The sequence below is a fragment of the Monoraphidium neglectum genome (genome assembly GCF_000611645.1).
Source record: "Monoraphidium neglectum strain SAG 48.87 unplaced genomic scaffold scaffold00473, whole genome shotgun sequence".
NCBI classification, from domain to species: Eukaryota; Viridiplantae; Chlorophyta; class Chlorophyceae; order Sphaeropleales; family Selenastraceae; genus Monoraphidium; species Monoraphidium neglectum.
In genome coordinates, this window is record NW_014013155.1 from 10,214 (window position 1) to 22,087 (window position 11,874).

At 63.9% G+C, this 11,874-nt stretch overlaps 2 protein-coding genes across 2 annotated transcripts in view; both read left to right on the plus strand.

Moving 5' to 3' along the window:
* Nucleotides 1–404: 404 nt before the first annotated feature.
* On the plus strand, nt 405–4,353 carry MNEG_3672 (hypothetical protein; the record flags this gene model as incomplete). Its single annotated transcript, XM_014047851.1, has 8 exons — nt 405–590; nt 748–805; nt 1,024–1,278; nt 1,512–1,760; nt 1,978–2,495; nt 2,684–3,229; nt 3,432–3,764; nt 4,048–4,353. 8 exons carry the CDS (start codon nt 405–407, stop codon nt 4,351–4,353), a joined length of 2,451 nt encoding a protein of 816 aa, XP_013903305.1.
* Nucleotides 4,354–6,138: 1,785 nt separating this feature from the next.
* Nucleotides 6,139–11,874, plus strand: part of MNEG_3673 (hypothetical protein) — a gene marked incomplete at both ends in the record, with an annotated part of 8,860 nt that continues 3,124 nt past the window's right edge. The window contains 14 exons of the mRNA XM_014047852.1: nt 6,139–6,405; nt 6,738–6,845; nt 7,022–7,138; nt 7,623–7,687; nt 7,923–7,971; nt 8,184–8,293; nt 8,579–8,615; nt 8,998–9,123; nt 9,577–9,699; nt 10,039–10,160; nt 10,382–10,469; nt 10,759–10,856; nt 11,048–11,188; nt 11,498–11,591. Of these exons, the coding sequence (XP_013903306.1) occupies nt 6,139–6,405; nt 6,738–6,845; nt 7,022–7,138; nt 7,623–7,687; nt 7,923–7,971; nt 8,184–8,293; nt 8,579–8,615; nt 8,998–9,123; nt 9,577–9,699; nt 10,039–10,160; nt 10,382–10,469; nt 10,759–10,856; nt 11,048–11,188; nt 11,498–11,591 (1,545 nt within the window). The remainder of the gene's footprint in view (nt 6,406–6,737; nt 6,846–7,021; nt 7,139–7,622; nt 7,688–7,922; nt 7,972–8,183; nt 8,294–8,578; nt 8,616–8,997; nt 9,124–9,576; nt 9,700–10,038; nt 10,161–10,381; nt 10,470–10,758; nt 10,857–11,047; nt 11,189–11,497; nt 11,592–11,874) is intronic.

The window sequence follows — 11,874 nt, forward strand, 5'->3', positions numbered from 1 at the left end:
GGGCTGGCCAGCCACCCGCCAAGGCAGCCGCATCACGGAGGCGCAGGCGGCCGAAGGGGGGGGGTGAGCGAGGTGGCACAGCAGTGCATCTCAAAGGAAACGAGCATGCTAAACTTGAATCTGTCAGTCTATCTCGACACTGGTCGCGGGGATGAGGGTGTGCGAACCCCGGTAAAACTCATTGGCCGGACGAGCCATGATCTTCGCTGTGCATTCGCAAACTCGAGGAGCGCCACGGAATACATATGCGTCTGCGATGCACCTCGGCAACCATTCCTCATTCGTTACATGTGCCTTTAGTTCCATTTTGTACGCACAGTGCACCCCAGTACCTGATCTCTGCCACACCTCCAGCAACCTCCAAGGTCTGTGAGGAGCACCCGTTAGCCATACCTTACAATACGATGGCTTCAAAGCTCTCAACACTGCTGCTCTTGGCAGCAGTGCTTGGCGCCGCCAGCGCCAGCCGCGCAATCGAGGAGCCCTCTGGTCGCCAGCTGCTGCAGGCACCCACCAGCGCCGACTGCGACCGCTCAGTGAAGCATTGCACTGCTTGCCGCTACCAATTCTACCGCGGCACTGTCACCAAGGTGGGTGCAGCGACGCATATGCTTGGCCCATGTTGCAGGGGACGATCTGGCAGGGCTACGCACATGCCGTGAATCTTGACCTGAATTAGTAAGGGCCACGTAGGTTGGCTGGCTCGCCCCCTGATCACCTGTGTCCCTGATTGCCCCACGATATCAGGCCATCTGCACCAAGTGTGACACCGGTTACACTGTGAAGGCCAGCGGCCGCGCTTGCTGTGAGTGCAGGGCAGGAGAAGGAGGGAAGGGGTGCCAGCCGCGGCTGCTATTGGGTCCACACGGCATGCAGGGTGCTTTGTCCAGGGCACTGCGTTGCAAATGCGACACAACGCAAGGGTACCGCGCTGCAGCATCCCAACGGCTGCATCTGGCCACCAGTAAACTCGAAACAGCATCCCTCGCCCCCACCGATTTCGCCGGCCACCCCCTCCCCCAGACTGCGCGCCCGGCTACTATACTACCGAGAACACCGCCGTGAGCGGTCAGACCGGCTTCACCTGCATCCCCTGTGACTACAACAATGTCTGCCCCGGCGCCAAGATCACCGCCGAGTCCTCCACGGCCTTCGCGGCCTGCGGCGCCAACAAGATCACCACCACGCAGTTCGCCAAGTCCGACCGCGAGTGCGTCGTCAAGCCCGGCTTCGGCTGGGGGACCGGCGACACCTCCGCCGCCTGCGACGCCGGCTTCTGTGAGTGCATATGGGGCTTTAATTTGGGTCCATCCGGCCTGCATGGTGATTCACACATGCAGTAGAGCAGATGGTGGCAGGTTGCTTGAGCGGGGTTGCTGGGGCCCTGGGGAGCGCAACTGCAGGCACACCGAGCTCAGCATCAGTGTTCAGGCCTGAGCTTGCACACCCTTTGCGCCGCAGCCGCTGACACCTCCTCCGCGCCCTCCCTTTCCCAACCCACCCGCGACCAGATAACCCCGGCTACAACACCCGCAAGTGCACCAAGTGCCCCGGCGACCTGACCACACTTGGCACCAACTCCAACTCGACCCAGGACTGCCAGGCGCCCATCGGCTCCTACTACCTGCGCGGCAAGGCCGTGGCCTGCGCCCGCGGCACCTACAAGACCTTTGTGGGCAACCAGGACTGCACGTCGTGCCCCACAGGCGTGACCACCGTCGCCGGCGAGGTCGGGAAGACTGCCTCTTCCGACTGCACAGGTGCGTGCCTCCGGCATGAGCGGGCTTTGGGGGGTCGGGCTCCAGGGCGGGCAAGCACCGGGGTGTTGGCAGTCAAAGGTTCCTTTGGCCCCGCCCGCTCTGCATTTGCGTACGGCTGCAAGCTTACTTGCGTGGCTATCAGCGACGCAGGCTGCGCTCAGCAACGCTTTGTCCCTGACACATCTATGCGCTGCCACACCCAACTCCCCTCCTGCAGTGCTGCTCCCCGGCTACCAGTTCGCGTCCGCCCCCACTGTTGGCACCACCGATGCCACCGAGTGCGCCCAGGACTCGTACCGCGTCGGCGAGGTCTCCTTTGACGGGTCCACCGCCGTCACCTGCACGGCTTGCGGCAACAATCTCACCACCCTCGCCAACGTCACCAAGGCCACCAGCCCGGATGCTTGTTTGGCGCCCCCCGGCTACGGCTGGGCCGCCGGCGGCACCAACGGCGCCGGCGTCGCGACCCTGTGCCCGCTCGGCTCCTACAACCCCGGCTACAACAGGGAGCCCTGCGTTAAGTGCGGCAACGGCACCATCACCACCGCCGCCCCCGGCGCCACCAGCGCCGACCAGTGCTACACGCCCGCCGGCCACGGCAACAAGCGCGACGCCGTCAGCGGCGTGCTGGAGGGCTACGAGTGCCCTCTCAACACCTACGGCCGCCCCAACAACACTTTCGGCCTCGTGGACGTGGAGTGCACCAAGTGCCTCGAGAACACCCACACCAACCAGGTGGGGCTTTGCTTCCGTTTTGGGGGCGGGAGCCCTGACTGGTGGACGGGTTGGGGTGAAAAGCGGGGCTGCTTCTCCACCCTGCTTGCGAGTTTCCATGCTTGCGTTGCCTTGATCAATGCACACCCCGCCTTTCCTGACTGCTGCTGCCCCTCTCCCCAATCGGCCCCCACCAAACACCCCTGCAGACCGCCTCGACCCGTGCTTCCCAGTGCCTCACCAACGCCGGCTATGGCTACGACAACGGTGCCGTCAACCAGTGCGCGTACGGCTACTACAACCCCGGCGACAACCAGAACCCCTGCACCTACTGCGGCGACGGCTTCAACACCACCAACAGCGCCAACGCCACCAGTGGCGAGCTGGGCTCTGACGCCGCCAGCGACTGCAAGATCGACTTTGGCTACCACCTGTTTGGCTCCTCCGCCTCCATCGAGCCCTGCCTGCGCGGCTTCTACAAGGGCTTCATCGGCAACGGCTCCTGCAGCCAGTGCCCCGCGGGCACCTCCACCACCATTACGATGGCCGCCGTTGCCCAGACCGACTGCGACACGTGCCGCCCCGGCTTCGGCACCGGCACCGCCGACGGCAAGATCGCCCTCGGCTCGCTCTCCAACTCGTCGTGCAGCCTCTGCGCGTCGGGCACGTACAGCCCCGGCTTCACCCAGGGCGGCGCGAACTGCACCGCCTGCCCCACCACCCAGAACTTCACGGGCACCATGGTCTCTCGCAGGGTGCGCGGGGCCTGGCGGCAACAAAAGCACTCACATCGTGTAGCCCTTTCCAAGTGCCCCAAGTGGCACCCGCTTTAGCCGCCTTGGCTCGACCCTTGGGGTTGCTGCTGGCTCTGCATGCCGTCGCGCTTCCGCCTCTGCCTTTGTTCAAGGGACCCACCTGACCCTCCCTCCACACGCTCATGACTCACGCCTCCCTCAGGGCACCTTCACCCCCGAGGACTGCTTCGGCCAGTTCATCACTGACCCCACCAACGAGCAGACCTTCACCGCCTGGGACTTCATCTACCATCCCCCTGGCACCAACCTCACCTACAAGTCGCTCTACACGAGCCTGTCCGCCTGCCAGACCAACTGCGGCCTCGACAACAGCTGCCAGTACATGGTCTTCTACAAGACCGGCGGCGCCGACGGCGACGGCATCAACAAGTGCTACTGGCGCACCGTCGGCACCGACATCAGCGCCATTCAGATCACGGGCGACGGCACCGCTGCCTGGTGGGACAACCCCACGGAGAACATCGTCCTCTTTGAGGTGCGGCACGCTGTTTTTCCTTGAAAACTTTGGTTTGGATCTGCCTGCCTGCCTGCCTGCCTGCCTGCCTGCCTGCCTGCCTGCCTGCCTGCCTGCCTGCCTGCCTGCCTGCCTGCCTGCCTCTCTGCTTGCCTGCATTGATGCACACATGCGCTTGCCTGCCTGCGCCCCTGCATACAAGATGATCTTCACGCTGCTTCGGCTTGCCCTCGTTTTATCGACCCTGCAAAGACCCAGAACTGACCTCAACTCGCTGTCATGCCTGCTTGCCTGAACACCGCAGATCAAGGAGGGAGCGTACGTCGTGTACCCCAAGGTCCTCGGCGAGACGATCGGCGTGACCATCTCCCTGATCGGCTCCCCCTCCACCACCAACTTCAAGGCCATGCGCACCGCCTGCGACCTCGACGCCACCTGCATCGGCCTCACGCACGACATCGGCGGCGTCTGGAGGGCGTTCGGCGGCAGCCTGTTCGAGGACACCATCGGTAAGATCCGCGTCGTCGGCACCGCCATCAACTCCTGGATCGCCGAGCCCACCGGCACTGAGGAGAACGAGGGCTGGTCGTCCGTGCCGCTCATCGGCTAGGCGGCGGCTCGCCAGACAGAGTAGCTGCGCTGCGCCTCTGATTCCCACTCGATTCAACGCCTGCAAACGCAAACCTTGACACACTAGCTCCTCTGTTGGCCCGTCCTGTCGCATGTCGGCCCCAAGCCTTGGGCTGGGGTGGGCCCCCATCTGCTTCGCTCTGGTGCTGCGCGACTTCGTTGCAGGACGGCGCTCCCCCTTGTGCATGCAGCGCCTCTCTTCGCATGTGGCGCACCCCCTTCTGTCGCGCCGCGTTTAGGGTGTGGTCCGCGCAAGCCTTGCCCTGCCTTGAAAATGTTTGTATTCCCTCCCGAAGAGTATTGAGGATCCCCATTGCTTCCCCGCGCAAGCGTTCAAGGAGCAGGGTTAGATGCATGCCTCAAGGGTGCACACGAGACCCCACAACACCACGGGCTCGCGTCTAACCACGCCTCCTATGCTTTCATATGCTGCCTGGTTACATCACCTTACCCTCTCTGCCCGTGCACGCAAATCTCTTGGCTCACAGCCTATGTGCTTGCCGCTCAGCACTTCGCAGACTCGGAAAAGAGCGCCGAGCGTATGTATCGCGCCGCCTCTCATTCTCTTGCACCGCTGTGGCTAGCGCGGCGGATGTGCGATTTGCAGAGCGGCCAGTGCCAACGCCGCTTCCGCCCTTGCGGCAGTCCATTCTTGGAGACGAGCACTCCCTATCATCTTGGGCCTCACCCACCTTGCTGCCTTTGTTCATTCCCAAAAGCACTGGGCGTTGTCGGCATCTAGGCATGTGGCTGCTGTGCATGCAACCGTCCTTGTGTCGAGGCCGCCGCCAATTCAAACCGCGCCTGCTGGCCAAATCTGATCTGTCTCCCCACACGCACTCCCTGGGAGGTCACCCCCACCCCCTCACTACAATGCACGCGCTACTTGCTGCACAATATGGCACTGTAAAAACCACACAACAACTTCAAAGCAAGTTGGTGCTGAGACAATGGTCCAATCAGAGTGCATCGCGATGATTATCGACAGGCAACTCAGGTTTTCTTTTGAGAACCCTGCTGCTGTACCTGCCACTGCTGTTTCAGCTGCTCCTGTTCCTGCGGTTCCTGCTGCTGCTGCTGCTGCTGCTGCTGCTGCTGCTGCTGCTGCTGCTGCTGCTGCTGCTGCTGCTGCTGCTTCCGATCACTTTCCCGCCGGACATTGCTTCATGTACCAGTGGTAGGACAGCAAGCCATGAGACATAGCAGGAAACTGAGTGTGTGCAATTTACCCCCTCACCAGCTTCACCCCCTCACCAGCTTCACTCCAAAAATGCATGTGCTGGGCCTGTTGTGGGCTGACGGTATGTATGGTTGCAGGACGAGCAGCAAGCAGGCAGGGACACCAGTGCGTGCGGCCCGTGTAGAGCAGCTGGTGTAGAGAAAACTATCAGCTCTTTTGGTGGTATTAAATATTCCAGCAACCTTGTAAACCCTCTAGTACCCACCTCTAGTACCCAGCATTGCAACTTGTTTGTGACACACCCGGGTGTGCCAAACACCATGGGACACCGCCGTGGTTTCTTGCGTGATCAGCGCCGAACTGCTTAGATGCCCATTATAATCCATCCGTATCAAGTACAGGTCCCTTTACACAGGCTTCAGCATGGCCCGAAGCAGCAGTGCAGCATGCTGCTTCGTGCTGCTGTTTGCAGCGTTCCTGGGGGTGGCCCGGGGCTCGCTCATGGCCATAGATCTTGGCAGTGAGTACCTGAAAGTATGTCTCATCAAGCCGGGGCGCACGCCCATTGCGATCGTTGTCAACGAGATGAGCAGACGCAAGTCCCCCGCCCTGGTGGGCATGGCGGGCGAGGATCGCCTCCTGGGCGAGGAGGCCTTCAGCTTCGCCATCCGCTACCCCACGACGGTGTTTAGCCGGACCAGAGACCTGCTGGGCCGATCAGCAGCAGACCCGTATGTCCAGAACATGCTGGCGGCAAACCTGCTCCCGTACGAGCTCGTGGACCATCCAGAGCGCAAGACGGCCATGGCAAAGATCAATGGGTCGACCGCATACTTGGCAGAGGAGCTAGTGGTGAGTATGGCTGGCTGATGGGACAGGGTGGCATGCTCGCCTCTACCAGTGCATGCTGTGCTCTTGGTGGCCTGGCCAGCGCATGCTAGGGGTTCAGGCATGACCACAATGGTGGTCGCTCGTAAACACCTCGCTGATAGGGCGCCGCTTGCGCACATATAGGTCGTGTCAGCGAAGCATATGCTTCAATTGACACTGGCGGGTAACGGCGGTTGGTGCCGCCACAGCCGCGCCGCAGTGCGCCAACGCAGCCCCACCCTTCACACGCCAACCCCTTACCTGCTGTCCCAATGAACCCACCGGTGCGCATTTCCGTTCACAACTTCTTTCAGGCCGGCGTGCTGCAGTACGCGAAGCAGATCACGGATGCGCACGCGGGTGTGCCCATAGTGGACGCAGTGATCACTGTGCCGGCCTGGTTTGGCATCGCGCAGCGGCAGGTGAGCACCAGGGCGGCCGCGTATGCGCCGGGCAGGTGAGGAGCGCCGTCCTTGGCAGACTCGTTAGCCAAACCATGGCACGGACCGGTCCCGCTGCGAACCAGCTGGTTCGCAGGGGTCGGTGCGCTAACACTCACCGCTATGCCCCCTCGGTCCGGTGCTGCGCTGTGGCCCAGGCGCTCAAAGACTCGGCCGTGCTCGCGGGCCTCAATGTGTTGGCCCTGGTGAACAGCCACTCGGCCGCGGCGCTGCAGTTTGGCATTGAGCGGGACTTTGCGGCCAAGGAGCAGAAGGTGCGTCCGCGCGCGCGCGCGCGCGAGTGCACGGGCACATGGGCCTGCGGCTGGGCGGTTGGGGCGCAGCGCCCACGGCTGCGGAAGCTGTCGGGCAGCGAGCAGCAATGGCTGGACAAGGGCCGGCATGAGGCAGGCCGGGCGTGGGGGCCAGGGGGGTGCGGAGGGAGGCTTATTTTTTGGACAGTAGGCTGGGGTCTATCCCAAGGGCGTGACATGGGGGAGGCAGGGCGTTGTGCAACGGGCGTTCAGGAGCCGTGGGCGGCGCCTCGGGCCGTGCCCCTTCGCCGCAATAGTCGGAATGGCGTCAGGCGTTGGTGGTGGTGCAGGCGGCCGCACCACAAAGCGCGGCCATGGGGCACCTCGAACAACGCCGCGCCCCACCTCAGCTCGAAGCTATCCTGGAGCCGCCTCGCAACGCAGCAGCCGTAAATCGCGCCTCATTCGAGCTGTGACGCGTGCGCATCTTATGCTTGGCCCCCAGGTGATCTTCTATGACATGGGCAGCGGCAGCACTGAGGTGGCGCTTGTCAAGTACTCGACCTACAGGTGACAAGAGGGGCCCGCCATCCTGCATCGCCTGAACCCTTCAGAACGCAGCAAACCCCAAGGCCGTGGGCGGCACTGCATGAATAGGGCAGCAAACAGCATGTGCCTGGATAGGACTCGGGCGTGTTGTGCCTGTAGGGGGCATCGTCAGCAGTCATTCCAGTTGTGGGTTGCCGTCATGTGGCGCAAGCGCCACTAGGACCCTCTTGCACGCCCGCTCTCCGCCCGCCCGCAGCGCCAAGGAGCCCGGCAGCAGCAAGCCTAAGCCGATCAACCAGTTCGAGGTGCGACATGATGCATCGCTCGGGTCGCACCCGCGCCCGCCCTCAGCTGCTCTGCCGTCGGCCCCATTCCCGAGATGTCAGCTGTGCGTGCGCGCGGGGCCCTGCCGTCGTGCCATCGCAGGCCAGCCGCGCTGCTGCGTTGTGTCAGCAGCATCCGCAATAAAGGCGACCGCATTGGTTGCCACATCTGTGGCGGACGCTGGTCAACGCAGGTGCTGGATGCGGACTGGGAGGCTGACTTGGGCAGCAACGCCCTAGACATGCTGCTGACGGAGCACTTTGCCGTGAAGTTCAACGAGAAGTTTGGCCTGGGTGATGTCAGGTGTGGGAGTGGGGCGGGCATGGCACACCTGCGCCTGGTGCAGGTCACGCCTCGTGTGGGGGCGGGCGTTCTGCAGCAGGGAGCCTCAACATGTGAGAGTTTGGTGTCGCCCAACTGCTGGGCGCGCTCACGCGCAGTGGGAGTGCAGCGCCGGCGCATCACCTGGGGTGGAAGTGGGTGCCAATCGAGCCCTGACCCAGCGCTCTGTGGGATCTTGACGTGACGTGCGTTGTCATGTCATGTGATGTCGCGCGTCCACCCCACCCCATGACACGCGACCCCCAGGCAAGTGCCCAAGGCAATGGCCAAGCTCAAGCGCCAGGTGGGGCCCCAGCAGCAGGATTCACCGTTGAGGGCACCCCATCCCCGCCTGCTCTGCCAATATAAGTGCCAGCGCCACTCCTGTGCAGCTCGGGCAGCCGTGTGTTTGTGCATGCGTGTGTGTGTGTGTAAGTCTACACACACATACACATGCGCACGCACGCGCATGTGCACACACAAACACACACATACACATACAGTCCCAGAATTGTTCCACCTCCCAACACACACATATGCGCTTACAAACCCCTTCTAAAGCACACCTGTCTACACATCCACCACACAACACAATTTCAATGCTCGCCCCCGAAACATCACAGCACCCGCCCGCACACACACACACGCGCGCGCGCGCGCGCACCTCCCCCCCCCCGCCCCGCCAGGTGCGCCGCACCAAGGAGATCCTGTCTGCCAACAGCGACGCCCCCTTCAGCGTGGAGGAGCTCCACGAGGGCCGCGACTTCCAATCCTCCATAAAGCGCGCGGATTTTGAGGAGCTCGCGGAAAAGGTGAGGGCGTAGGCTCGCGTGCGGGTGCACGCGCATGTGTGTGTGTGAGGTTGCAGGCGTGCGCGCATATGCAGAGGTCGCGCGTATGTGAAGGGAAATGTGTGTGTGTGTGTGTGTGTGTGTTTGTGGGAGAGAGAGTGAGACAGAAGGGGTTCACAGTTCAAGTGTGGGAGGGGGCCGCAGCGCGTCAGCTGAGATTTTGTGTGTGTGTGTGCGTGTATGTGTGAGGGGGTGCTTTTGCACACGCTCGCTTGCGCGGGCGTGCATGGGCGCATGGTTGTGTTCATGCGTGTGCGTGTGCTCGTCTGTGAGTTGGAGGGAGGGTGCGCGCGCGTGTGTGAGAGCATGTGTGTGCTCGAAACGACAGTGTTTTCTAAATCAGAAAGAGACAACTCCCTTGAGCGTGCCCTGCTTCGCCATCCCTCACGCCCCTGGCCCCCGTGGCCCCTGCAGGGCGGCTTCTGGGCGCGCGCGGCGGCGCCGCTGCAGCGCCTGCTGGAGCGCAACAACCTTAAGCCCTCAGACATCGACGCCGTGGAGCTGCTGGGCGGCGGCAGCCGCGTGCCGCGCCTGCAGGTGTGCGGCGACGACTCAAACGCCAGGCACCTGGGGCTGCCACGCAACAGCCCTGCCGATGCTTGGCCCTATTGTCAGCAGGGGTGTGTCGACGCCAGCATGCCCGCTGCGCCGCCGCTGTAAATGGAGTCGGGGTTGCGGGTCGGCAGGGGCGTGTCCTCACATGCGCCCACTGCGCTGCACGTGCGGCTGCCGTGCTATCAGGGTTCTGTCATCTGCTGCACGTCCGCGCGTCGCTGACGACCCATCGTACCACACAGCCCCGCGGAAGCCGTCGCAAGAGCGTGCGCGTTGCACGTTCCTTTCTCACGCGCACGCGACTGTCGCACCTCTCCACAGGCCGCCCTGTCGGAGGCCCTGGGCGGCCGCTCCCTGGACCGCCACCTGGATGCTGACGAGGCGGTGGTGCTCGGGGGTGCGCTGTTTGCAGCCAACCTCAGCACCTCCTTCCGGCTCCGCAAGTGAGCTGCCTGCCATCCGCCACGCCGCCACGCCGCCGCGCCCTGGCTCAGCATCGTGCGCCCCTCCTAGATCAGACGCAGCGCGCGGCGGCGGCGCCTTGCGCTCCGCTTTCTGCCCCCCGGCGAGGCTCCGCCCTGTGCCGCTAGCTCTGCCTCATCCCCGATTTGCGGACATTCGCTGCCGTGCTGACAGCAGCGAGGGGCCACCCTGATCTGCGCAGGTTTGGCATGACTGATGTGGCGATGTACGGCGTCACCTGGATCAGCGATGACCTCAGGGGCGCATCCGCCGCCGACGGCGACGAGGAGGTGGGGCCCGCTTCTTGTGGCGGCTTGGTGTGTGCCCCGCATGCGCACGCCTGCGCCGGCCGCGGCCTCGCGCCGGGCGTGGGCGGGTCTGGCCCGCGGTGTGCGGGCCGCAGGCCACTGCAGACCCCTGGGACGTGCCGCTTTTCGCCGCCGGCCTGGTGACCCCGCCAGCCTGTTGCCTCTGCGTACGCACGCATGCCTTTATCATAATGGCTGTGTTCTCTCGCGCGTGTTGCGCTGCGTGTCACCTCTTCTACGCTGCCTGCTCCTTGCACCCTTCCGCGTGCAGCACTCCGACCCCAAGGAGCTGTCCTCAAAGCAGTTGGGGCCCCTGGTGAAGAGCCTGCTGCCCACCGGCAAGAAACTGCCCATCAAGCGGGCCGTCAAGTGAGGGGGCCGTGCTGAAGCTGCGCGGAAGCGGCCCGTGCTTGAGTTGCGGCCAGCAGCGCCAGCGGCTGCAGCAGGCATATACCCGTGCCTTTATCGCCCTTGGACTGTCTGTCGTGCACCCTTTCGCCATCCCTCCGACCCTCCCCGCCCTCCCTGCCGGACACCCTCGCCGTCGAACGGCCCGCCAGATTCCACAACCTGACGGCCGACGCCTTCTCATTCCGCCTGGAGTACAACACCACCGCGCGCCACGGCCTGCCGCCGGGCCATGAGGGCGGCCCCGTGATCGCGTCGTATGATGTCACCGGGGTGGCGGACGCCGTGGCGAGGTGCGGGGGCGGGAGGCGGGGGTGGCGGCAGCCGCAAGCTCGCATGCGCGGCCTCCTCCATGGCGACCCGCGCGCTCCGCCCAGGCGCCACAGTCGCGGCGGCAAGGGCGTCCCTCGCACACATACTGCCTCAATGAATCGAGCACTGTGGGCATGTTGCACGCTGTGCAGTTTGCGTGGGCAAGTCTGTACTGACCGTCACTGTTCCAGCTGACACCCGGCCTGTCTACCTGGCCCCAGCCCCGCACGCACCTGACTAATGACAAAACCCCACCCCCACCGTGTACGTAATCTCCTACCTCCGTCCAGGTACAACCACAGCGGCGTCACCGCGCTTCGCTTTGACGCGGACTGGAGCGGACTGGTTGCGCTGGACAGGGCGGAGTGCGTCGTGGAGGTCGAGGTGTGGCTCGGGGACATCATGCGGGCGTTGGTGCAGTCCGGAGAGCTCTGTGATCACATGGCATGGCCGGGTGGCTGGTTGACGCCTCGCGTCCGCGGCTGCAGTGGGGAGGGGTTCGTGGCCGGAGGGGGGAGGTCGGGTGGCTCAGGGTGGTCCTGCTGAAGGCCGGGTGGACGAGGAGCCGCCCGGCCTCGTCTGGTGTTATGGGAGCATTCAAGACCGCAGGCGGCACACGCGCACATGCACATGCACACACACACACACACACACACACACACACACA